Genomic DNA, 27072 nt, shown 5'->3' on the forward strand with positions numbered 1-27072 from the left:
AAATTGAGCCTGCAGTGCATTTTTCTCTCATGTACAGGTTAGAAATAGAAAAACATAACAAAGACACTCTGATATACCTTGCTAAATAGAGTCTGTGTTTGATGTGTGTTCTGCTTATCTGACAGTTTAGAAACTGAAAGAAATTTTGGTATTGAAAATCTAGTGCATCATAAGAAAGAGAAAAAGTCATACATATGACAGTAAGAGGGAAATAATTGGGACAATTCAAAAGCATAAAAGAAGATTTAGGCAACTATTGTAAGGAGGAGATATATTCAGTAAAGATAGGGTAGAAAAATCTAGGACCTTGTAGAAGTCTGTGTTTTCTGAGATTAACATACATGAGATTCAGTACACTTGAACTAGATCAAAACTAGTATTATATCAAGCAGCTCCTGTGTATTAATTACCCAATTTTAAAATAAATTTCTGAATCTTTTTTCCTGGTATGCATTTATCCATAATTTCTCTCTATCTAAACCCAAATTTAGTCTGAATTTTCTCCTTGTATCATTCAGAACAGCTGGGAATTGAGACTGCAAAAACTTCTCTTAAATGGGTAGTTTTAGAACACTTTTTGATTCAGTCTTCACAATGCTGAAAGCTCTGGTTACTCTCTTTTTGACAAAGGGATATTTTTTGTTGCTAAAAGATCACACTAAAAAGCTTGTTTAATACAATTCCTTTCTTTTCCCTCAAAGGTAGTATTCCAGAGAGAAAACTCGAGAATTTTCTAGCTCTCTTAATGAAATGCATGCAGATATTAATATAAATAGTGTAGATTTTTTAATCAACAAAGGTTTAGTGGAGAAAAACTGGCAGTTTGGAAGGTAGGAACGGTAAATAAACTGGGAATATGGCCAAGACCAACAGAAGGTATATAGAGCTGGGAACTTGCTAAAGGAGTACATAATGAAGGCTGAAGAGAAAGAAGAACTGAGTTTCTACACAGTAGCAGGTACTGTCTGAAGGTGTACTGAGCCTACTGTTTATAATTACTGTTATTAATTAAGTTGACATATTTAAAGCATGTAGAAAACAGCATCTCAATTATTGTTCATTCCTCAAGCATGAAACAACTATTAAAACATGACTAAAAAGCATATGTCCACAGCCAGAGGAGACTGGGAATGTTGCCTAGGTAATAAAATGAAAATGTCAGATTCCTTGATGTGCCTTTTGTGTCTTTCCCCTGTGGGCACACATGCAGAATGTGCATTATTGTTCTCTATAGCACTGAGACTTTTCCTTGCAGACGCTTTCCAGTTTTGGACTTATTTAGAAATCATTTAGTGACAGTCATCCCAGATGGACAGCTAACCAGCAAGTGGCAACAGAGTAAATCAAAAAGTGTGTTTTGTTTTTCTATGCTGAACAAAAGACAACATTGTTTCTCCTAACAAAAGAAAAAAACCCCAACAAAATAAAACAATAAGAAAACAAAGACCAAAAAAACCTCCAATCAAAACCAGTTCAATATTTGAAACTCAGTCTCTCACTCTATATATATATATATATATAAGGACTAAGCTAATTTTCAAATTAAATTTAATATTTCTGATCTTATTTTTAAAAGTGCAACATATATTTTATTAGAGTTTTCAAAAATTAAAATCAGAAATCATCACATCACATGAATCTTGTATGAGAAATTGCTAACAGTTTTGCAGATACTAAAATAGTTCCACAAAGTCTGTAAAGTGTGGATACTCATTTCAAAAGACATTTCAGATATAGCATAGCAAAAAGATGCATGAGGCAAGGGAATTATATAGTACTAGTAGCTATCAGAGTTATTTCTTTTAGGAAAGTCTCATACATTTGTGCTGCAATTAAAGTGGAACAGTATATGCACCTATAAATTTCAAGAAGGCAGACCAACTAAAAACTTTTACAATCCTTCACCAGTGATCTTTACTTTCTTTTTTTCTTCATTACTTCTATATCTCAGTGATTGCATTTGAGTGAAACTTGAACAGCAAGGTTCTTGAACACTACTCAACACCTGATGCACCAAGGAACATGTACCAAGAAACAAAATATCTTTGTCCTTAGTACTAAGAATCAAGGTACTAAGAAATACCTTCTTACTAGGATTTTATTTCATATCACTAACCGAACTACATCTGGACAGATGTTGCACTGAGATATAAGTCAAGCTTGTCACACAGTGAAGCTACCCAAAGCATGTAATCATTCACCTTTCAAAGAAAATGTACTGTCTTTGATATCTACCAGTGTAATGCTAACAACTAGCTTGTTCCTTTATGGTTCAATTCAGTTCAATAGTACACCTCTGCCAACAGGCAGATCGTCAGTAAGAACTATCTGAATTTATCCTCTGATGTCTTTTAGGGCTTGGGACAATATGCGGAATTTTTTCGAAGCACAAATGCTGAGTTTCATAAAGTGGTATGACATGCACTGTTATGGACCAGTAAGAGTTAAACTATTTCAATCACTTATACATTTTGTCTAGTTCTGCTAAATGGACCACTGATTTTCTAGCAGGCACAAAAACAGATAAACATATGGACAACATTTATAGGCAATCAGTACATTTAACATAATTTGAGTATCTCAGCTGACTAATGAGGGACAGACAAAGACAGAGATTTCCAAGCTGTTGTCCATACTGAGATCACAAACTGCTGTTTCAGAAGACTTGTCCTTTATGAATCTATTCTGAATCTTTATGAATTAAGAGTTGTGGTCAATGGCTCATTGTCCACATGGAGACCAGTGATGAGTGGTGTCTCTCAGGGCTCAGTACTGGGGCTAATACTGTTCAACATCTTTGTTGATGACACAGACAATGGGATCAATTATATCCTCAGCAAGTTCGCTGATGACACCAAGTTGTGTGGTGCAGTTGATACACTGGAGGAAGGATACCATCCAGAGAGACCTTGACAGACCTGAGAGGTGGGCCAATGCAAACATCATGAAGTTCAACAAAGCAAAGTGCAAGGTCCTACACCTGGGTCATGGCAATCCCAGATGCAGCTACAGGTTGGGCAGAGAGGTGACTGGGAGGAGCCCCACAGAGAAAGACTTGGGGGTGATGCTTGGTGAAAACTTAACAGGAGCTGTCAGTGTGAGCTCACTGTCCAGAAAGCCAACTGTGTCCTGGGCTGCATCAAAAGGAGTGTGGCCAACAGGCCGAAGGAGAAGACTGTCCCCCTCTACTCTCCTCTTGTGAGATCCCACCTGGACTACTGCATACAGTTCTGGTATTTCCAATATAAGAAGGACATGGAACTGTAGAAGCAAGCCCTGAGGAGGGCCACAAAGTTTACAAGAAGACTGGAACGCCTTCCCTACAAAGATAGGCTGAGAAAGTTGGAGCTGTTCAGCCTGGAGAAGGTGTCATGGAGACCTCATAGCAACCTTCCAGTATCTGAGGGGAGCCTTCAAGGAAGCCATCCCTGGAAGTGTTCAAGGCCAGGTTGGATGAGGCCTTGAGCAATCTGGTCTAGTGTGAGATGTCCCTGCGCAGGGCAGGAAGACTTGGGACTAGATGATCTTTATGGTCCATCTCAACCCCCTAGAATCATTCTATGATTCTATGATAATTTATTGGCCCAAGCAACTTAAAAACAATCATGTGTTCATATGTTCTTGTGGTCCATAGTTCTTATAGTTCAGATTCATTAGCGTTTTACTTCAACTGAGGACTATGCTTTTGACATGAATTTCTCAGTGGTCCTCACTTAACTGTGCTTGGCCACACAGTGGTCTCAGTGCACACAAGTTCAATTACTTTTGAAAGAAACTGCAACAGAAGATGTGTGCACCTAATGCTCTACAAAAGCCCAAAACCAGTGAGACCCTGCCCCAAAACTAGTATATAGTTGGCAGCCACGTTTCAGCAACCTTTGTTTCACTCTGTTTAGGGTTATATATATTGCTTGCTAATGTAATATAACCCTTAATTCAGGTGCACTATAAAATAGGAGCGAAAAAGAATTTTTCCTTTTGTAGTTTTGGAATTTGTAGTGTATTTGGATTTCTGAAGTCTTGTACTCTGATTAACACTTATTGTATTTACATGGACTGTCCCCACAGTGACTATTACAGACTTTCAGTGAAGTATCCGCATAACTAAATTTACAGATCGATTTACAGAACATTTTTTGTTTAAGAAATGCATCGAAAAGTGACCTAAAGTCATATGTAATATGTCAGTAGTAAGTAGAAGTCTGATTCTATTCTGGAAAAGTCAATCTTAAATAATTTTACTCTACTCTTACTCAGAAGAACCTAGCTTCCTATCCTTGTATACTTATTTGCACTCAAGTGAAGGTGTTGCTAAATAAACTATTACTGCATATTTGTATGGACACATTTTAGTGCCAATGTAATTTTCTACACCTAAGTGATTTCTACAGGTATGAATCACCTTTTGGTCAATTCTCAATGTATAATATTCTTGCAATGCAATTATAGAACTCCCTTATTTTTTCTCCTATGCCTTCTATTCCCATAAAAATTTATATAACTGTAGAGAAAGGTATATATTAAACTGTAGGTGGTTAGATCAGGTACAGGAATCAAGCTTCTGCATTGCAGAATAATAAATCAGTAGCCACTCAAAGGGAACTTTGGAGATTGCATAGTTCCCCCCACCCTGCTTACAGTAGGGTGCTCAGAATCTTACCCAATTGTGTTTTCGGTATATCCAAGGGTGGATACTTCTATCCAGCTAACCTGTTCCAGAGTTACCTTTACAGTAAAAAAGATTCACCTTACATTTAAATGGACTTGTCATTATTTCAGTTTGTTCCCTTTGCTTCTTTGACTGGGGACCACCGTGTACTGAGAAGAGTCTGGCTCTGTCTTCTTTACTTGCTGGTGTGCCGCTGAATGGTATAATGTACAGGTTCTTGAGAGGGACACAGAGTTGGGCTCATTTCTTGGAAAAGGTGTGATAATTTTCTCCTTATTTTTGTGTACAGACTGAGGTGGGCCCTCCGCAGCCCTAGTTTGTTGACCAGATCTCTTTAACCTAAATCACCTGCACCCTTTGCTTGACAGCCAAGTCCATTACTTCTTCACTGGATTTTGGTTGGCCAACCTGTTGTCAAAGATAATTTTGCCCCTTTTGCTCAATTCAATACCATATCTTAGCCTCATTCCTGAGAGAGAGTCCCATGGTCCTAAAAGATGAAACCCTCTTTTCAATACCAGCTATGTAACCAGTTGTTGACCAACAGTTGTTGACCAATTTATCCATATCCTCTCAAACATCTTCTCTCATTGGCAGGATTGTGGAGAAAACCATTGGGACCCCCATGACTTTTTTATCATGTCCCTGGAGACATGTGGTGTATTCCAGGTCTGCACTGGCCATATCATTGGTACCTATATGGAAGAGGAGCAAGAGATGATAGTCCCAGGGCTGGACCTGCCTTTGTAGCCTCACCATAACATTCCAAATCAAAGCCCTTGGAAAGCAGTAATCCTGATGGAAGCCTTCATCCTCAGCATGGAGTCCACTAGTATTGTCACTTGCTGCTTCTTTGCAGTGCTGTTCTGAGTGTCTCAGGCTCAGCTGGTTTGGATGCTTTTTTGGCATAATTTCCAGTTCCTCATATGCTACCAGGACAGTGAACCTGTTCTGCATATTCATTAAATAAAAAATATGATAAAATTCATAAATTCTTTCCAAGTTTTGGTTCTTGGTTTCACCTCAGTGGGATTTCAGATGAAATTGTCTTACACATTCTTTTTTGGGTTTTCCCACTAGAGGAGGTCTTGTAATTCCTGACTAAAAAAAGATATCAATTGGCATGTCCTCAACTAGAACAGTCATCTGAAAAAATAAGGGAGAAAATATAGGTGGAATGCAAAGAATTACATCATTCCAGTTGTTTTCTCCCCTTTTTTTTCCTGTTTGACTGGAAGAGAGATTCAGCAGTAGACATTAAGTAACTTTTCCTGATTTGCTTAAGTTGTCATTGACAGAATATAAACATCTGAATTTTTTCCTATGGGATTTCTTTCTGTATTGGCGACATCTCATCTTGGCAAGATATTACTCAGCAGATGATGACAAGGAATTTTAAGAGCAAATTATCTGGTTTTATATATGGAACACTAGTGAGATTAAATTTTTATGTTTGCTTTTTGCAAAAATTGTCATAGTTATTTCAGTGAGGTGGTGCTTATCTCAAAGGATAAGAAGATTCATGATACAAAGATAATGTAAGTAATAAGTAACTGGAAAAATTAAATTTCAAGCCATGGACTATAGATGAAAGAACACAAGCATTCATCAGATCATGAAATGAACAAGGTGATTTTTTTATGTTTGAGGACATTGAGTGAAACTGGATGTTTTACAAATTTCTGTGACCAATTGCAAGTACAAGCTCTTTATCCAGGTGCTGACCACATTGGATTAGAGAATCACACTGTTAGTAGAACTTAATCCTGCTATAAGACTGAAAATAGATTAAACCTATAATAATTAATACTAAAGATTTTAAGAACTGACTGCTTGGTGCTAATTCTTAACTTTTTAAATCCTGCCATGAAAATACTATGTTTACCTACAATGGTAAATATTTTAGAGTATTATTTGACTGAATAATAATAGCTTAGCAACTTAGTTGTTCAGATGTATTACTTTTGATGTAAGATACCAACTGTTTTGGACTTTTGATGTAAGATACCAATTGTTTTGGGCACTAAAACTGCTTAAATAATAAGATGGCAGTTGGTTAAAGCATGGTGCTAAGAACACCAAGGTCGTGGGTTTGCTCCCCATACAGGCCATTCACTTCAGAGTTGGACTCAATGATCCTTGAGGACCCCTTCCAACTCAGAATGTTCTGTGACTCTCATGTCCCAGGCCATTGGATCTTAAAGCTAAGAAACAAGATCTGACATTGTTCAGTTTTCTGTTCTAGAAGAAATCATTTAGTCTCCATTAATTTGTGGTGAAGTTTTTGCTTTGAATAATCTATTTTGCCTATAAACAGAAACATGTTTCTATACAAATGAACCTGGAAAAGAGCACTAGGTTGAAATATGAAGGATACGATGTCTAACTAGAACAGAATTAATCTGGGTGGAAACACAGTTCATTGAGACATTCAAGGAATTGCTGGCTGGTGTTAAAGCTGAACTGAGACAAACATAAGAAGGCATTTATGCAATATATCAAATCTTTTGACTTAGTGCAAAAAAATCATAAATTATTTAAAATGTTACTAGAGAACTGTAAATAGGCTTTGTTTTTTTATAACAAATTCAGAAGGTGATACCTGTTACTAACTATTTTTAAAGTCTTGGTAGCATGTCTCAAGTAAGTAAATGCATATATAATTACTGCTTCAGAAAGTTTCTGGTTAACCACAAGTTCTGATCGGGTGTATGTGCAAGTGTATCCCTGCATATGGCTAAATAGGCCTTACATTGAGCTACTAAATGGCAGACAAAACAAGTATGAAGGCAGAATTTGAAGTAATATGGGAGAGTAATGAGGAAATAATTAAGGGCTATCGTGATAATTTTGAAAGGAAATTTGGTCAAGAGTTAATTTTAATCAAACCCAAGTCTGATGTAATCTTACATTTTCACAATTCCATAAGAGTACTGCAGAAATCAATTTGTATGATTACTCACGGAATGAATGAAATGTTTTCCCAGTGCTTTCAGAGTCAGTTCTTTTGTAAAAGGGTTGGCTATTAGAATTAATCTCAAAAATTACTTTTTCGGGGCAATATCTCAGCATATTTCAGGGTTTTACATTATACAAATAAAATAAATTATATACAGCCAGATTACATCTTCAGTATAGTTTTTTAAAATTTTTTTCTCTGAAAAGGTTAGCTAAGATACAGAAAATAAGAACAACTGACTCTTATGACAGGTAACTCAGTGCCAAGTAGTACAGCACTTGCTAAATTATCATGGGTGTCCTTCAGCTCCCCTTTTCCATTGTCATAAGAGAAATAGGATAAGAGTCAAATGATAAGGAATAAATAAGTGAATAAAAAATACTGCAAGATATGGTCCCTGAGCAGGATCCCCTTCTGCTAGATCAGGTTGCTTACAGGGATGGTACATTCATAGCTTCTCTGCACAACTTCTATCAGTGACTCATCATATTCACAGTAAAGAATTTCTTCCTAATATTGAATCTAAATCTACTGTCTTTCAGTTAAAGACCATTCCCTCTTGTCCTATTGCTACATGCCCTTGTAAAAACTCCCTTTCCATCTGTCTTGTAAGCCCCCTTAGGTACTGGAAGGCTGTTTTAAGGTCTCCTCAGAGCCTTCTCTTCTCCAGGCTAAACAGCACCAAGTCTCTCAGCCTGTCTTCACAGCAGAGGTGCTCCAGCCCTCTGGTCATCTTTTTGACCTACTCTGAACTCACTACAACAGGTCATGTCCTTCATATATCAGAAAAATATTATTTAGAGGTTCAAAGGAAATGTGTTGCAGTGTTGGTTTTGAAAGCTTTTGGAATCTTTTTGCTCAGCCTAACTGAGTGAAATAAATTCAGAGAAATAGAAGTAACTTCTATATTATATGCAAGAAATCATCACTGCTGTTTTCAGAAAAAGCTTTTAGAAGAAATGGACTTCATGAGGTAAATTTCAGATGCATGCAGTTTTTCAGCAATTGCATGGCTTAACTCTAAGCACAATTTTCAACATTTGAGGGTACATGCTGTGCATGTATGGAGTAAAACAATATTGCTAGACTGGCTGGCAATTTACTTTGTAGCAACATCAGTGGTAAAATAAATGTGTTGTATATATACATACATAATGACGTACATCTACTAAAACCTCCAGAGTATGCAATTTATGTAATTTGTATACATCTAAAAGCAAATCACATGTAGTACAAGGTAACCAGGCTGAATGAATTGTGCTATATTTTCATGAAACTTCAAATTGCTTTGGCTACATCTACACTAGCAATCAGCAATAGTAATAAACCTCTGAAAACTGTTGTCACTGAAGCCCCAATATGCACACTACCTTAGTTCAGAGGGTTTTACTTTAAAATAGTTTTATCTAAACACACAGACTAAAAATCAGTGATAGGAATCCATTATATTCATTATAAGTGGAGACTGTTTTCTAGCTTAGTTTCATTCAAGGGAAATCCCATTTGCATCATCCAAGTCTCTAGAATGCAAAATATATGTAGTAGGTGGGTAAAGTTGGGAGATTTGCTTCTAAAGTGTTCTTGTAATACAAACTAAAATGGTAATGTAAACATACCCTAAAAGACTCTTTAAAAGAATTTAAGCTTTTATTCTTGTTCTTTTTCACCCTTGATTTACAAGATGGAAAGATGTAGAAATAACCAGTTTTAAAGACGAATTTACCTAGCAGGACTGAAGAAGGAAGGAAGGAAGAAAAAAAGAAAGTGAACAGGGAAAAAATTTGTTGCCAGAGGAATGTGGTGCAAGGAAGTTGTTAAGATACCATCCACCACTTATGAATGAAATTCAGAACTGTGAGCAAAAACTTTCCCAGTTAGGGAAACAAGCTAGATTTGCATTTGTTCTAAATTAGTGAGCTAAAACAGAAAATTATTAAGCAATTTGCTCAGTGTTAAAAAAGCCATTTCAAAAGCCTGCCAAGGTAATCTGAGCAGCTGCATTTCCAGAATTTCTCTGCTGATTACACCTTTTCAGGAAGAAACATTACCTGCAGCCTGAGACCTTTGAAAATTTAGGTCTAATTAAAGCAATTTTCTATGCTAAAATGTGAGATACAGTTGTGTGACTTAGTGATTAGTGTTCGTGTGGAAAGTATTACTTATGAGAAATATTCAGGAATATTTTATTTTGATACAAACCCCTGTTTTTCATCAATCAGCATACTATGCACCTTGATATATTTTTATCACAGTGTAGACTTTGTAATATTAAAATAATCAACTACCTGACTACATGTGAACCTCTCATAGAACCCTTAAGTTATCCCATGACTTTAGTCTCCCTCCCAGTCTTTAAACAGGACACCTTTCAAAGTCTGTGTGGTGCATGACCAACTTTAGATACTTTTCATCAGTTAAGGAGAATTAAGGAGCTTGAAACTGTAAGAAATAAACTTCCAGCTGGTGGCATAGCTTTTTTGTAACAAAATAGAGCCAGTTCTGAGTGGATAGTCTGAGTAAAACTATAGGTGTATGTAACAATCTAATCTAACTGGCTATCAACACTGAACTTCTCAGTGTCTTTCTAGTTTATATGTATTAATTTAAGTCTGCACAAACAAACTGAAAATTCTGGATAACTGGATTCTACAAAGTATATTTCTTAATAAATCAGTTATTGCATTATCCACTGGAGAATCAGGTTAAATATATAAGATTTTTTAAAAAAATATTTTATTTTATTTTTTGAGAAACAGATTTTATCTAATCTGGTAAAAACATCTGTTTATGACATGGTCTGTCAAAACCCTTTTTATATAAATGCTGTGTGATAAAAGAGTATCTCGGTCATAGGTAAATACAGAGGCAGACAAAGTGCTTCACACATTTTGACTGAGTACATGGCATATGGTATAGCAGAACTGGGTACACAGAGAGAGTGTTTTCAGCATTGAGAAAAAATAATCATTCAATACAATTGTTTAGAAATGTCAGTAAACACTGATGCATACAGTGAAATCTGAATATGACAACAGCTTATTAAGGACTTAATAAAGCTAGATGAATCAGAAAGAGAATAATAGCTATAGGGCAATGCTTATTAATTATTGTCGATAAATAATGCTTCAAATTATTTAAACCCAACATATATATTAAGAAAGTATGTTTTTTCTTGCTATGAAAATCTGTCCTCACTAGTGAGATTAGAACAGTATAAGGGAATTGAGAAAGGTCTTTAAGTGAGATTCCTTAGAACTTGATTTTTATACTAAGAGATTTTTAACTATGTAAAATATATGATTTGTGAAGAAAAAATAGAGTAGCGTCCTCCAGGATGTATAGTTCTTCCAGGTGTTCTTTCACTACATGTTACTCTAGACATATTCATAGAAAGTTGCATGTCAAATCTCGTGTACAGCACTATCTGCAGTGCCCACTCTTGTATGCCTTTACAATCACTTTATCATGGTGAAAGGATGCCAGCAGCTTGGCTTTCCACTCACAGTTTTTCAGTCAGAATCTCTGGAAGAGAATTTTAAAACCCGAAGGAGGACAGATTGCAGAACTTGAAAGTAACTAAAAGAAACGGAATAACAATTCTTTCTCTGGGCTGTTTTCCATGCCAAGCGCCAAGTAGTTTTCCTATGCCTGAAGGTAGTTCTAAGTAGAGGTTAGCAGCTAGAGAGACCTATTAGAACTAGCATATGACCTGCTAGTCTTTGGATGACAAACATAAGTAGATAAATTTTCAGATCTACCTATTTAATGTGAATTATTTCACATTTTGTTATACAAACAGGAAGAAGAGGCTGTTCTTTATTCCTGCAGAACTTACTTTGTTATGGAAGAGACACCATAGTGTAATCTATAATTGATAGAGTGGAAGTAACTTACATTTTCTCCAGAAAAGCAAACAGTTTGAGTCAAGTGCAAAACTATTGAGTCAAGTGCAAAACTATTTCGTACATTTTAAGTAAAAGAAAAAAAAAACCCTCCTACTATATGAAGAAAATTATTTGGTTTTATCAGTGCAAAATTTCTTTTCAGAGGCTGTAAGTCTTGCAAGACTGTGTGAAGTGAAATGTATGTAGCATAAAAGAATCTTTGACTGAAGCTTCAAGGGGAATTTTTCATATAGCATATATTTGTCCAATACAGCAACACAAAGGCTTGGGTATTCTCATGATCTGAGGAATAATATTGCTTCTTGTTTCTAATGGAAACCTTCTGAAGTTAATGGGAGCATTGCTAGAAGCAGGCATTTGCAAATACAACCATCCAGCCCTGTGCTTATAAATACATTTTCCCTCAAATATACACTCCAAAGTAAGTGCTTCCATAAAACTAAAAGGATAGTTATCAAGAACATTTTTTTATATTTTTAATTTATTTTACTATTGAAATGCTAGCATCTGTCTGTCTTAGTTCACTCTGTAAACAAAGCTTCATTTGCCTAGCTTATGTAAGCCAGTCCTTTGGAACCAGAAGAATATCCTGCTGTACAGTCATTTTGGTATTTTCCCTCTTACTACCACCTCAGTTCTTTCCTTTAGAATATAAAGTTTTCAGTAGAAAAGTTTCTATCTTGAACCAATCTTGTGCTGAAAATGCACAACACCATGTCTAAATACTATGATTTCTGAAAAAGTCAACAAAAGATTACAATCAAAATATTATTAGATGAGTAGGATAAGGGTACTGAGGTTTTGATAAATCTAATAGGGTTCTTAAAACAATAGTCAGCTGCTTTCAGGGGGCTCAGATAGCAAACTCCCTGCTGATCACACTACAGCATTTAACACAGCTGGTAGTAAAGGATCAACTAATTATATTGCCAGGGAAAGATTTTCAAAAGACTTGACTTTGTTTGATGTTTGATTATCAGTTTATTATAACAGCACTCAGCAGTGCCTCTAAAGTTAACATCAGATGATTTTCCCTTTATGAAGTTCTTGGAGAAGAGTTGATAAGGGAATTTGTTTACTTAGTATCCTTGGGTAAGATCTCATTTCATAAAAAGAGAACACAGATGGAGTTCATTTTCATAAATGGGAATATTTAGTGGGAAACAGATAAAGAGATAAGCAAACCTGGGATCAGAGGTATTTCAGATCCTAGATTTTTTTTTTCTCCTTTAATATCATACTTGTGAAGAAGATAATCTCTGGATACTATTCTTGAATTCTTCCCCCCCCCATTTTTTTTTTTTTCATTAAAAAAGGAAAAATATTTTCTTGGCAAGGAGTAATATACATCAATTGTCTGCCACTACACAAAGAGTTGACTTTGGAATTAGTATATCTGTGGCTGATGGAGCTCTGAAGTCAATAAAAATTTTTCTGTCAGCTGCAGTGAGAGCAGAACAAGGCCAGGACTGAGTGCTGTTCTGAAACTACTGCAAATATATATCACATCTGCTTACATTTAAGGGTTAAAGGTATCTGCTATATGGATGACAGAAAATGGTTTCCTTACCAAAACTCTTCCGTGTAATGATTCAGATTAATTACATGTATTTTATGTAAAAATGTGTGCTAAAAGAAAAATGCAGGCGTTTCAAAATCATACATACTCAAAATTTAGGAAATGTCAGAATTGATGAATCATTCATTAGATTTATCTCTTCTTCAGCTAAATATCATAAAAGAGTCTTTACCTACCATCACTTCATTCAATGCATAAGTGAGCATGAGGAAACTGGTCTGCTCTAGAGGTGCAGTAAAGGGAAATATGTATAAAATAAAGAAGGAAACCAGAAAAGAAGAGTTAGTTTTATGGTGTCATTTAAATGTTGCGCTCAAGAAATGTATAATACTTAGAGCATACAGGAGTATACCCAACGACTGTTTTCAGTCTTTGTACTGCTAGCTCTATAGTACAAGGCAGAGGACAGAAGTATTTCGATAGATCTTCTTAAAAAAACTTCTAGTGAAGGACTATGAAGACACTGTTCCTTTTTTTTAAGTTAAATATAAGTGGAAGATGAAATATTTCAAGGATGCAAGTCAAATCTTCAGAGCAGCACGGTGAGTTGTATTAGCAGTAACACTTTGTAGAAGTACTGCTGCAGTTGCTAGTTTTTTTAGGTGAAGTCCAGCTGCTGTATAGCTGTTTTCTGGGATGTGTAATTGGCAATCTGAAACTTATTTGTCCAATTCACAATTTCATCACATGGATTCTCTCAACAAAGTTAATGCACAAGTTTAAGTCACATACAAGTCAATTTGAATTTATGTGACCTGGGAACCATTAACAGCTTATCATTTGGTACGTTGACTGTATGCCATTCCTGGTATGTAGTCTGACCTTCAGTTAAACTGAGTACTGTTTCAGACCAACTTCAATGGCAGACCTTGTTTGCTTTATTGAGTTTAGAGAATTTCCGCTCCCACAGATATCTGAAAACTTTTCATTGTTGCAGGCGTATCCATCTTTTTATCTCATTTCAAGTGTCAGACCACCTGCATCATCAGCTGGGAGGAAGATTGTCCTGAAGCTCACTACTTCATATCTTGAGTGTCTCTGGATGTTTTAAAATAAATTATAGTTTTGGAGATCTTTTTTTTTCTTTTCTCTATTTAGCAGAAAGTACAGAAGATTCTGTTTAACATGGAAATTAAGTGTGAATGACCAATTTAGGAAGTTATTATAGGTTAGTCCAAAGACCTAATTTCTTTTTGGGTAACATAAACTGTTAACAATTAGCTACTACTTTGTACTTTAGTTCTGAATGCCACAGTTCCTTCCAATTAATCCTCTTTTCACAATTTATTCAATGAGCTAACCTACTTGTGGGTTATGTCCTTGAAACGTGATTCATGGAATAGATCTCCTGTCTGTGAACTATGCATATTTTGTCTGTTAAACAAAAATAATAATAGCCTCTCTCTATCCTTCACATAAGCTTTCCCTACCACTTAAAATATAAGTTCCTAAAACATCTGAATTACTGAATTTCTATTTCTTATGAGTCTTCTTTTTTCTGCCAGTTTGAAAACAGAAGCCAAAAAAAAAAATATTTCTTCTTTAGGTTTGAATCAACAGTATTGTGTATTATTGTATTTGAGAGCTCATTTCTGTAACATTAAATTTTGTTGAAAGGGAAATAATTATGTTCTAAATCAAGTAGTGATAGAGAGTTGACCAGAGGGAGGATATGGGATTACAATAAAAGCACTATTATACAACTGTAACTTTACGTACAGTTTATATTTTTTATTTTACTATGTGGTAAGTACAGAGAAATAATAACTTCCAGAAACAAAGCTCTGAAGGAAACATCTACTGCAATTTTCTGCATGGATATACACATACACTAAAGTGACAGCGTTCGCATTATATTTTCACATACAGAACAGCACAAGGAAAAACTGAAGTTAGTGCTACTGTGAAGCTGCTATTACTTTTTTTTTTTAATGCAAAAATAATGTTTTATGTAATATAGACTAAATGTGCAATCTGATCTCATAAAAAATTATTATGGATAACACCTCTTTGTGTGTTGTCTCTCAACAATACCTTGAATTAATCATTTTAATTTTTTTAAGAATTTGAAAATTACTCTATGTAAACTCTGCCTTACCATAAGCACAGCCAGAGGATAATATTACTTTTTTTCATTACTCTTTACTAGCTTTTTTTAATAAAATATGTTACTGTTCATAACTTTCAGGTTTATTCTATTTTTAGTCATATATTGAATGCAGGAAGGTTTCATCCCTTTTCTTTTCTTCAGTTACTGATGACTGCACCTTTTTCTTTTGCAGTGAAAACATTACAGCCTTTCAAACAGTCTCATACTTCTATCATTCTATTATTTCATCTATCTGTTTGATTGAACAATTGCAAGTAATTCTGAGAGTTTGCATTGTTTTACATATTGTTTTTTACTACAGTGAAAATCAAATCACTTAGACAGGTCATAATCAGAAGGTTTTCATAGCTTACTAAAAAAATTAATTCATGAAGAGAAACATATGAGACTAACCTTCAATCTCCATTTGCAGAATCTTAAGTCTTTTGTAGTTAGGCTACAAAAAAAATGACAATTCTGATTGAGCAGACTGATGATTAAGAATATATAGGATAGGCATCTGTGCTAATAGTACTAAAAGTTTTAGCAGCTTTTACTTTTTGCTGGCCACGGTGACCTAACGAAGAAAGTATCTATTCCAATTAGTTCCTTTTATCTCAGATTAGTTACAGGGGGTAAAATTACTTCTTCTTCCATAATGCTTCTATAGAAAAACACTTTATAGTTTGTTACATATTGTTTAAGTTGATATTTTTCTAAGATGACTTTTCTGGTTTTTAAAAATCTTCTGTTAATTCTATGTTTGCTTATCACTACGTAACACTCTATTTCCTTAACACTGCATGTGGCTAATATTTGGGAACTGAATAAAGAATAGATGTTTCAAATTTTATCTGAGGAACTCAGACACAGTCTTCTTTGACTACTCAGTTAATAAACTTTTGCCCTTACCTTCTAGCATATAGTCTTGGAGCACTCTGCTGTTAGAATCTTGAGAATACAGTGGATGCAGGCCTGCTTCTCTCTATAGTTGGCTAAGCAAAACAATTTGTGTTTTTATCCTTCCTACTGCTGCTTACTATGTTTTACATTAGAAATGGGAATACTTTTTGAGTGGGAATTTTATAGTATTGAGAACCTTTATCATAGAAAAACCTTAAAATTCTGAATAAGGCACCTAGAAAGAAAGACTAATCCCTTACTGTATAGTGTTAGAAGCTTTGGTTGTATTAGAATGAAGGGGACCACATCTCTGGTGGGACTGGCCAATATAAACCTTTTACATAAATATTCTGCAGACAGATTTTACAAAACAGACCTTTTAAAACATCAGGAGCTGTGATTTCCCACTATGAATTTCAACCAACATCCTTTTATAGAATTCTGTTCTGTAGTAGGTCTGTCCGTTATGGAGTTAATTTTTTTCATGGCAGCACATACAGTACTACAGTACTACAGTACTACAAAACATCGTTGATAAGACAGCAATATTTTAGTCATTGCTGAACAGGACTTTTTTTTTGCCCACTCCGCCCCATAGTAAGTAGGCTGGAGACGCACAAGAAGCTAAGAGGGAAGCGCAAACAAGACAGCTGACCCAAACAGACCAAAGAGATATTCCATGATATGTAACATCACGCTTAGAAATGAGAATGAATGGGAGGTGGATTTTGGGAAGGTTGACATTATTTGAAAACTGGCTGGACATCAGTGTACACGTGGAAGGTGGTGAACCATTGCCTTTGAATCATTTGATTTTTTAGTCTTTCTTCCTTTCTTTCTTCCTCCCATTTCCTTTGTTTATTAAGGTATCTCAACCCACAAGATTTCTACCGTTTGCTCTTCCTATTCTCTTCACTATTCTATAGTGAGAATAGAGTAAGTCAGCGGCTGTGCGGTTGTTAGCTGGCAGCAGGGGTCAACCCATCATGAGTGTAATTTTTTATGCCTATAGTTTCTGATGCATTGTTAAGATAACATGGTTATCTAATTTTAAGGCTTTATATTATGAAACATTGCCAATACCAAACAGTAATAATACACATATTGCAAGTGTAATTCTGACAATGCTAATTGTCTCACTTTGACCTAGCAAAATGCATCAAAGATATTTGAGCTGTTGGATTGCAGAATGGAGCTTTTATTAGCATAAGTGTAGCTGGTTAGTTATTCCTGAGCAACCAGAGAGTCTAATGGGACTGACAGTGACTTGTGCTAGTATAAAATAATTCACTGGAATATAACTCTTGGGTGACTGGAACTCTCGGGTGCAGTAGAAAATCAGAGCCTCCTTAAGGTGATGGAGTTGTGTTTACTTCACCTATTGTGATCTCCCATCAGGTAAAGTTTAGACTGGATATTAGGAAAAATATCTTCACCAAAAGAGTTGGCAAGCACTGCAACAGACTGCCTAGGGAAGTGGTTGAGTCACCATCCCTGGAAGTATTTAAATAACGTAGATGTGGCATTTGGGGACATAGCTGAGTGGTAAGCTTGGTAGAGTCAGGTTTACTGTTAGAGTTGATGATCTTAAAGGCCTTTTTCAACGTAAACTATTCTATGATTCATCCCACAGTCCAATTACTTAATGCCACCTACTGTCTGGAGAGCCAAAGTAAAGTCTGTGAAGAATATGTTGTAATTAGAGTGCATATTGGATTTCTTTCTCACATTCAGATCTTTGGTCCTTAACTTGTACAATAAGGCTACTGTAATATGTCTTTGGAAGGAAATGGTATTTGATGGAGAAATTATTAAACTCCTGAGATCTCCATCTGTTTTTAAATCTTCCTTGATTATGCTTCTGTTGCTCCCTAACCTCTAGTTTTTTGCCTTTCAGAGGAGGAGGAAGAGACCCTTTAAATGCTAAAAATTCATTTTCTAGGGGATTATTAATTCAATATCTGTTCTTTTACAGCTGCTCTGGATGAAGAGGAAAAAGAAGAAATGGATCTTCTTCCATTTTTATGAATATATGTTGTGGTGGTTTGAAAAAAACCTTTCCCCCTGGGGCTTGTGATAGTCTGCCCAGGGGTGGTGTTTTTGATACTGGACCGATTAAAAACTTTGTGTGCCCTTGCGGAAATTACATGCTCACAGAAGCGGAAAAGAGGTTAATTTCTAACTGCATAGCTAGAAGAAGAAGGAGCCATGCTTTGAACGGTCCCTACCCCCTGGCTCCTGGCCGGGGGGGCCGGGAGCAGCACAGCTACTGACAGAAGCCCCCTGAAGCTGGCGACTGAGGGGGACCCTGGAAGATAGGGGAGACCCCGAGGTTGGAGCGGGCCAGGCTCCATGACCCTTTGGAGAGACGGCTGCAGCATACAGTCATGTAAGTGCCGAGGGGAGTCTCCCCCCATGGGTTTGGGGGAGCCCCTGGGCCCTCGCTGCCGTGGCCCAGCCAAGACTGCGGGAGTTAAACTCCCCAGGAGTTTTCCAGCTGACCTCATCGCCTTTTTCCCACCGTGGGTGGAAGGAGTGGTGAGAAGCTGGCTGGAGCCTGAAGCAGCAGCGAGTAGGACCAGTGAATCCGAGAACAGAGCAGGCGGAAAGAGAGAGAGAGAGGGAGAGAGTCAGCTGGACTCAGTTCTACGGTAAGAACTTGAACTAAACTAAAAGCCCAGAACTTCTTAACCGCGGGAAGGAGGGGTGGAAATTCCCGAGAATTCATTCCCCAGGGGTCAGGATCTCCATGAAACAAGAATAGGGGATAAAGACTTTAACCCCTTGTATTTTGTGCTGCAGAAGAAAGAACTCTAGCTGTGACAAACCAAAACTGCTGCCTTAAAAATAAGAGACACCAGGGCCACAGAAAATTAATTTGGAAGACCTGTGGCCTGAAAGCGAAAAGAGGACTTATTCTCTTTTCTTTCTGGACTGTTTTTGAAGGAAAGGAGAGATGATCTATGTATATATATTGTTTCACCATAAAAGAGATAGTTAAATTGTTACACGTATATATATATATATGTATATATGTTAATAATAAATTGTAATATATTCCCCTCCCCCATACTAAGTTGTGTATGTGTGTCTGAAAACTTCTTCTCTCTCACATCAGAACAAATTGTAACAAAAACCTTTTAAAATTAGCTTTCTAAAGTTCCTGTTTTTCAAACCACCATATTGTTAACTCATTAATTCTCTTTGTATGCATCACTGTGGAATCTTGGTGTATAAAACAGCACAATTAGAGGTGGGAAAAAATTCAGTACTCTTTGATACTGAATACAATAAAAAGGATACAGAATATGGAATACTATAGTAGCATATAAACTGAATAATCACTTAGTGAGCAAGTTTTTACATCCCTTTCTGGATACAACTTAATATATTATACACATGAAAGCTATTTCAGAAATTTATACAATAAATTTTAGTTTAAGTAAATACACCACAAAGAAGAATACAAAAGGAGAAATATAAATATTGAATAGCAGTGCATTATTATTGCTTTAGCAAAACAAGGTTAGCAGTCCCTATTTCTTGTCAGTAATATGCTGATACTAACTTTTCAGTTTAGCAGAACCCATTCTGTATTTGTTGTCTTTAGCACAAAATTATATTACTCTCAAAAATGCCAAAGAACAGTCTTCTAATGAAAAAAACATACTGAAGATTTTTTGTCTGTGCATTAGCCAACATCAAAATGAACACTTTAGTATAAATTTAGCCAATATCAAAATGAACACTTTTGTATAAATGGTTACTGTAATGTCGACAATGTTGAAAGAACCATTGTAGTCCAAAAAGGATCAAATACAGAGTCTAAGATGACATCTTGCTATTAAATTTCTACAGTATTTATTTTCCGTAGATACTAACTGAATCCACAGATGTCAACTTTTTTTGATGTCACGCTTTCTCTGAAACAGTGAGTTTGTATGAATGTCACTGATTTGCTGTGTCACATACAATTTAAAACAAAATAGCAAAGGTCTGTGACAATGAAGAGAAATATACAGGAACTGCAGGAAAAAAAATAAACACAAATAAATCAAGTAAAGAAAAAGGGGGACAGGCATATGAAGAAAAATCTAAAATAGTGTTAAAAGTTGCAGTGAGCTATCATTCTTTGTCAGGTTAAGTTTTGCCCAAATGATTAAATCTTACTGGACTGATTTCGCAACTCATTTGATGAGGCCTAGTGGGTATTCTTGGGGGAACGATATGTTTACTTCATAAAAAAATCCATAACTTTGTCGACTTCTGATATCCTATTTTTTGGGAAGGATGTTGTTTAAACTTTTACATATACAACTCCATTTTATCAGCCTCAGTTATAGCATCAGCTGCAGTTAGGAATAATACCTGCAATGTTGACATATACAATCTCATGGAGAATAGGACAGCACATGCCTTGCAAGCATAATATTTATTTCTGGAATGGTTTCTAACCTAAGATGGCAGTATGTGTCCAGCATGAGAGCTTGAAATATTAATTGCAGTCTACTGGTAGAAAAATTCTCATTACAACAGCATCCAAAGACAATAACAAAAGTGTCAAGTTCTGTGATCTCCATATCAAGCATTTGATTTTGTCCAAGGTGTTTACTAGTTCTTGAAAAAAACCCACTATTATCCAATACATTAAGTGTCCTAACTGTGAAAAGAAGAAAAAACTCTGGAAATCAGAGTAGAGGATTTGAGAAAATTCTTTTGAAGCACATAAATTTGGTTCAAGTTTAGGAAACGATAGTTGCAGGCTACCAACAGGACTTGTCAGAAAGAAGTACAATTTCTTTATGCATGTACTAAAACAAAGAAGCAAGCAAACAAACAAACAAAAAAGGCAAAAAAAAACCCCAAACAAAACAAAATCCCAAAAGCCCACACAACCCTCACGCACTTCAGGGCTTCTGGGATGGGATTCAGGTGAAATGCAAACAACTTCAGCAATAATGCAGCAGTCAGTGGTACCTCCAGGGTTGTTCCGTTCATCCAAAGAGGAGATTTAAAAGATGGAGAACCGAATTGTGGATTGTGCCAGCAAGGATTCTACAATCTTTGGTTGGTGCTTAGATGTTTAGCTTACACCATTTTGTAGTGGGTTGACCCTGGCCGGATACCAGGTACCCACTAAAGCCTCTCTCTCACTCTCCCTCTGCAACTGGACAGAGGAGAGAGAAAAAAAACAGCTAAGGGTTCATGAGTTGAGATAACAGCTGGGAGAGGTCACTTACTGATTACCTTCAAGAGCAAGACAGACTTCAGCTACCAAAACCAGCCACAGAAACCCACTACACATGTACAGAAACCTACATTTAGACATCTTAATATTAATCTGAATTATACATTTATCAGTTTAATATTCCCACAAGCATGCTGGGAGAAACTAGAATAAGAAAGAAAAAGCTGATCTTTCTTCCACTTTTTTTTTTTTTAACCACACACAATTTCCCTGACAGTCTGAATGTTTCTTAAGGGGAATATTTATACTGTATGGTCTTTGTGTCTCTGTTGAGTACATTGAAAACAAATTGGTTCCTGACAGACTCCTGGAAGAAGTGGCACAGAACATGGGCCACCTCCGGTGCCCAAGTTTATACAATGTGAATGTCTCTTTTCTTTCCTCTCATAGAGGGATCAGTTGATAGAATACTTTTATTTCTTAGATGAAAGAAGTATTTTGTATTTCAGGAACTAATATAGCTGAAGAATTTTGAAAATAAATGCTGAAGTACTTAAAATAAAGCCCTTTTTTAGGGTAAGATACTTTTTAAGTCCCTTTGAAGCCAATGTCATTGGTGTAAATGAGTATTCCTGTCACTTATAACGAGGCCCTAAAATGCGCATAGTTGAAAATTTTCCACTCCTTTTGAAGTCCCTGTATAACCACATTGACTCAATAGCTGCTTTTAAATGCTAAAGCACTCCTCTTTTCTACTGCCTATATAATTACAAACAAACAAAAAACAGTGGTTGGAAAGCATGATTATAAAGTCCTTGATAAGTTTAGAACTCCCAAAATTATTGCTTTAGATTTCAGAAAGAAAACTTAATAAATTTAATTTAAAAATATTCTCTACTGACCAGATGTAGATCAACACATGTAGAATTGTGTTCACAAGCATTGACTATGCAGTCATCAATGTCTTGGTCACATTTCAGTCCTGCATATCCTGGGTTGCACAAACAATAAAAGCCATTGACAACTGCAACAGAGATAGTATGTTAGTACTAATAGTCTTTTAGCACAACAACTGAATGTAGTAAAATTAGTAAGTTACAGTTATGGCTACTGTCTGGAAAAGATTTGGACTGGCTTTACCTAAAAGATGTGGACATGTTAAAAAAATTGAAATAATTTAATTGTGGCATATCAAAAAATGTTTTCAATATGAAAGCAGATTCATTTACTGCATTTTACCTTAACAACTGAAATATTTTGACATAAGAGTTATAAATAAATGACCCATTACTAGCTTCTGAAAAAGTTATGGTATCTTATAAGTAATTTTCTATCACAAAACTGTCACAAAGTACATAAGATTCTGTCTTTGATACTATGCCTAAATGAGATGTGGCAGTTGAACGATAATTGGCTTGCTCGTAGTTTTTAATATTTTGTGTGTGTGTGTAAGGAATGCCTCATATTGTACTACTATATTAAAGGAAAACTTGCTTGAGTTGAATTTTTCTATAATATATTTCTTAACAAGCGAATGATAAGAATCCTGTCTTTTTTTCATCATTCATGATCCAAATGGAGAGGAATCTTTAGAGTGTTACATCCGTATAAGAAGCTCATGGCAACAATAATTGCACTTCTTGCAGGTCTACATTTATTCTAACTTCAAAGACACCCCTGGATTCTTCATTATCACTGTGATTTACTGTAGAATCTATTCTGCCATTGTGTCTGTACACACAGCTGCTATTATATTCATTAAAAGTTTTAAGTTGTTCACCACAGGAGCATTATTCATCTGCTAAAAGCTTCCTAGCTTCCTTAGGATTCTGCTTTCTGCAGTCAATGCACATAGGGTAGAGGAACTCCAACATCCACATGATACAACTCAAGCCAGAGGCACCATAAAGACAAGCTGTTCCCAAAATATTTGACGCTTTGTCAGCATGAAGAACTTTAATGAATCTCATCTAAATTCCAGTTCAAAAATATCTCTAAAACAATGTAGAGTACAGAGAAAACATCTGTAAACTAACTAGGAAGTAGTCTTTACTAGGTAAAAGATTAAGTCACTTGCCTTATTTCCATGTATGGAAAGGCAGACTTCTTAAGATATTTATTGAATTATTTTTTTTTTTTAACTAGGAGAGTTTTAGGCAATGATATATTTAGTAATTTGGAGTCGGTTCTTTAATATCATATCTGAAACCAGTAAGTTCATTAGACCTTGTATGAATTTTTCTAAAAAAAAAAATAAAAAATGCTGTTCTAGCACTGTTAATAGCCCAGATTCATGCAGGGTTGACTACATGACCTCCAGATGCCTTTCTGCTTTCCAGTCAACGTTTTAAGATTCTCTGAAAATTACTACTTCTACCTTTTTTTTTTAACAAGCATAGAAATTTTCTGATAGGTTGTAATAGCCCCATAAAACTTTCAAGTAAGTACTCCATACCTAGTGATTGCTACTAAATTTAGCCTGCCAATCCAGATAGAATATAGCAGGGAAATCAAGTTGCTTCTAAAACCTTTAAGTATATATTTCAATGAAAGAGTGAGTTACACAGTTACATGATAGAAGGTGCTTTATAGTAAACAGATACTCCATTTTGCGTCAGTTTTAAATTAAATTGAATTTTTTGACTTTTAAAATTATGACATATACTTCCTAACTGCTCCATGAGCTCCTTTTCAGCACTTAAATATTCTCTCATCAAATGCACGATGTAAGATGTGTTTGACTAATTTAGGTATCAAAGGAGACAGCACAAATCTCATTAAAATTTCTTACTAGTTACAATTCTGACCTCCTGAACACACAAACCTCAGTGCCAGGAGCTGAGGCATTTTGGCAAAAATAATCCTTCTGGTGCAGGCTGTGGAGCTTCAGACAAGCTAAATTTCATTAAATTATCCACTGTTCTCCCCAGAGCAGCTCAGCAGCTACAGACACTTCAACAGAAAGACTGCTCTACATTAAAGAGAGTAACCAGACTGAACTCACTGTCATAGCAGTATCCGTGGAGGCAAGGGTTAGAACTGCACTCATTGACATTGATCTCACAACGTGGACCTGCAAAGCCCTTCACACACTGGCAGTGGAATCCAAGGGGAAAAACGTCCAAATTCATTTCTTCTATGCACACAGCTCCGTTCTCACAGGGATTGCTGGCCTCACAAGGCCTAAACTCACAGTTCAAACCTGAAAAGGAAAACAGCAAAGCTGTCAGTGTTTAACTAACGAATATGTCCCTGCAGCCACTGCCTACTACGAGCCGTATTTTCTTTACAACCCTGGTTTAAATCACGTTGGAGGGTCTCAGAGATACACATATGTATATTATCATGAAGAAACAGTTATTTACTTTGTAGAATTGTAAAAAAAAGATATCTGCTTTATCTGTTTTGTTTATATAATGAAAATGCATTTTAAAATCTTAAGAGCTATCTCATAGCTAGAGATAGATAGGTATATCTTATGGTTTTTCTACTTACCCTTGTGCTCTAAAATGGCTCAAAAAGTGTATTTAAAAATAATTAATTAATTTTGATTGAAGCTTCCTGTTATTGACTCCTGATAATCTGTTGTCACAACTACCACGTGAACTGTTCATACATTAACCCATAATACTGAACATAATTAAATGTGTGTAATCTTCTATAACTTTTTTGCCTGCAGTCCATGACTGACACTAATTATTTTACTGAAATTATGTATTTATTTAATAATGAGTGACTGCCTTCATCATTTATAAAAATTCCATACAATAGAACATCTTACACAGTCCCATTGTACTCTTTCCTCTATTGTACTCTCGTGTATAGCAAATTATGGATGTTTATCTGGGTAATCCATGGAACTGTGTGATGCTGGATCTTACTGCGGAGGGTGTGGATGTCAATTAAATCTTTAATTTAAAACAAATAGACCAAAAGAGATTAAAAGGCCCTATAAAATGAGCCTTAGTTTGTTAAGAGGTAAACAAGACTGACTGATTTTTTCCAGTACTGAAACTGGAAATGAGGAGGGCAGAGATAGCAGAGATCAAATGGGTTTTGGTTTGTAAAGCTGCTTTCCTTTTCACTCAATACTGCTGAAGGCAAGTCTGTTCTTTCAGGCTTAATTTCAAACAGAGCTCAGTGGCTCTCAGGACTGCAACAAACTGTGCACAAGGCCCTCTGAGCCCCTTTGAAGCCCATCTGCCTTTCTATGACTGCTGAGGCTGGGCTGTCTCTTCCTTAGACAGGCTGTAACCTTAAACCAGTGATGGGCAATGTGACACTACAACATAAAACACCTGGGTAGTCATGTGGAAAATCAAATCCATACAGTTATGCTGTGGTTGATCTTGGCTGGCTGACAGATGTCCATCCAGCCACTCCCTCACTCCCCCTCAACAGGGCAGGTGGAGAAAATAAGATAGAAAACCTTGTAGAACAAGACAAAGTTAGGGACATAATTTACCAATTACTGTCGTGGACAAAACAGACTCAACTTGAGGAAAACTGATTGAATTAATTTCCAATTAAAAATAGCATATGATGGTGAAAAACAAGCACAAAACTAAAACCCCCTTCCCTCTCCTTCCCAGACTCAACTTCACTCCTTCACTCCAGACTGCTTCCTCCCCATCCCTTAATAGCACAGGCAGATGGGAAATGGGTGTTGCAGTCAGTCCATAACAGCTCCCCTCTGACCCTTCCTCCTCACAATTTTGCCCTGCTTCAGTGCAGACCCCCCACAGGCACCAGATCCTGCCAGCAGCCTTCTTCATAATAATGAAACAAACACTGTCCAAGATGTCAGCAGGATCTTAGGTGAACTTACTGTAAGATAGAGTGGCCTAAGAGCTGAATTCTTAAGGCTTTTAATGACAAGAACAACAACTGAGAACAGAATTGAGGTAAAAAAAATTCAACAACCCTTTGGCCCCAGTAATGATGCTGAGAGAAGAGGAAAAAGACAACACAAGTTGTTGCCTGTTTTTATGCACCAGTGATCTCTCCAATGCAGGATTATCCTGCCAAAGACAGCCAATACTCAGATCTGGAATTCATGAAATTGCATAGAAAGAAGAGCCATATGGCACACTGAGATTTTGCCCTGAAGTTTTCATATTTATATCACAACAGCTTGACATGGGTGAAAACCCTGCTGATTTCTAAAGTGGAGTTCACACACACACACACAAATAACATATGACTCACAATCCTAAATGGAATGATCCGATGATCCAGTATCTCACTACTTGATTTTCTTTACCTGGAGAGGTAGCTGCTAGCATTGCATCTACCTTCCGTGCCCTTCCTTTTCTCTTTACACACAGTCAAGAGTGCCCCATTTATCTGTTGTTCTACCACACTTGCTTGAGTTCCTGCACAGTGAAAAGAACTGTGCTTTGAGGAAACATTCCTTCAAGATAAATCAGTGGGCCCAAGAGAAATGCGCTTTCTCTTCAGTGTAATCTCTAATGGGAGCTTTCTATACAGATCTCTGAGTGAATGAACACCGAAGTCCGGAATCATTATTCTGCTACTTGATTTTCTCATTTCTCTTAAGACTATGAACTCCATGATCTCACTGCCATTATTGCCAAAACTGTTTTTCGCCTTTATATCCCAAACCTCCTCTTGCTTATTCACAAGCATAGAATACAGACAAATATCTTCCTCAGTTATTTCACTCCACAATTGTTTAAAAAAACTTGTCAGCATGGTCAAAAAATCTCCTTAATTCTTTGTGTCTTTCCATGTTGTCTTTCCAGAAAAGTGAGTGTGGT

General features: G+C 36.2%; 1 protein-coding gene across 1 annotated transcript in view; it reads right to left on the reverse strand.

The window, feature by feature from the left end:
• EYS (eyes shut homolog (Drosophila)) overlaps positions 1–27072 on the reverse strand; it is a 784118-nt gene that overhangs the window by 516308 nt on the left and 240738 nt on the right. The window contains exons 16-17 of the mRNA XM_017823913.1: positions 24297–24494; positions 22195–22316 (exon numbers count right to left, since the gene is read on the reverse strand). Coding sequence (XP_017679402.1) covers positions 22195–22316; positions 24297–24494 — 320 coding nt within the window. The remainder of the gene's footprint in view (positions 1–22194; positions 22317–24296; positions 24495–27072) is intronic.

The sequence above is a fragment of the Lepidothrix coronata genome, unplaced genomic scaffold (genome assembly GCF_001604755.1).
Source record: "Lepidothrix coronata isolate B3197 unplaced genomic scaffold, Lepidothrix_coronata-1.0 Scaffold4, whole genome shotgun sequence".
Taxonomy (NCBI): domain Eukaryota; kingdom Metazoa; phylum Chordata; class Aves; order Passeriformes; family Pipridae; genus Lepidothrix; species Lepidothrix coronata.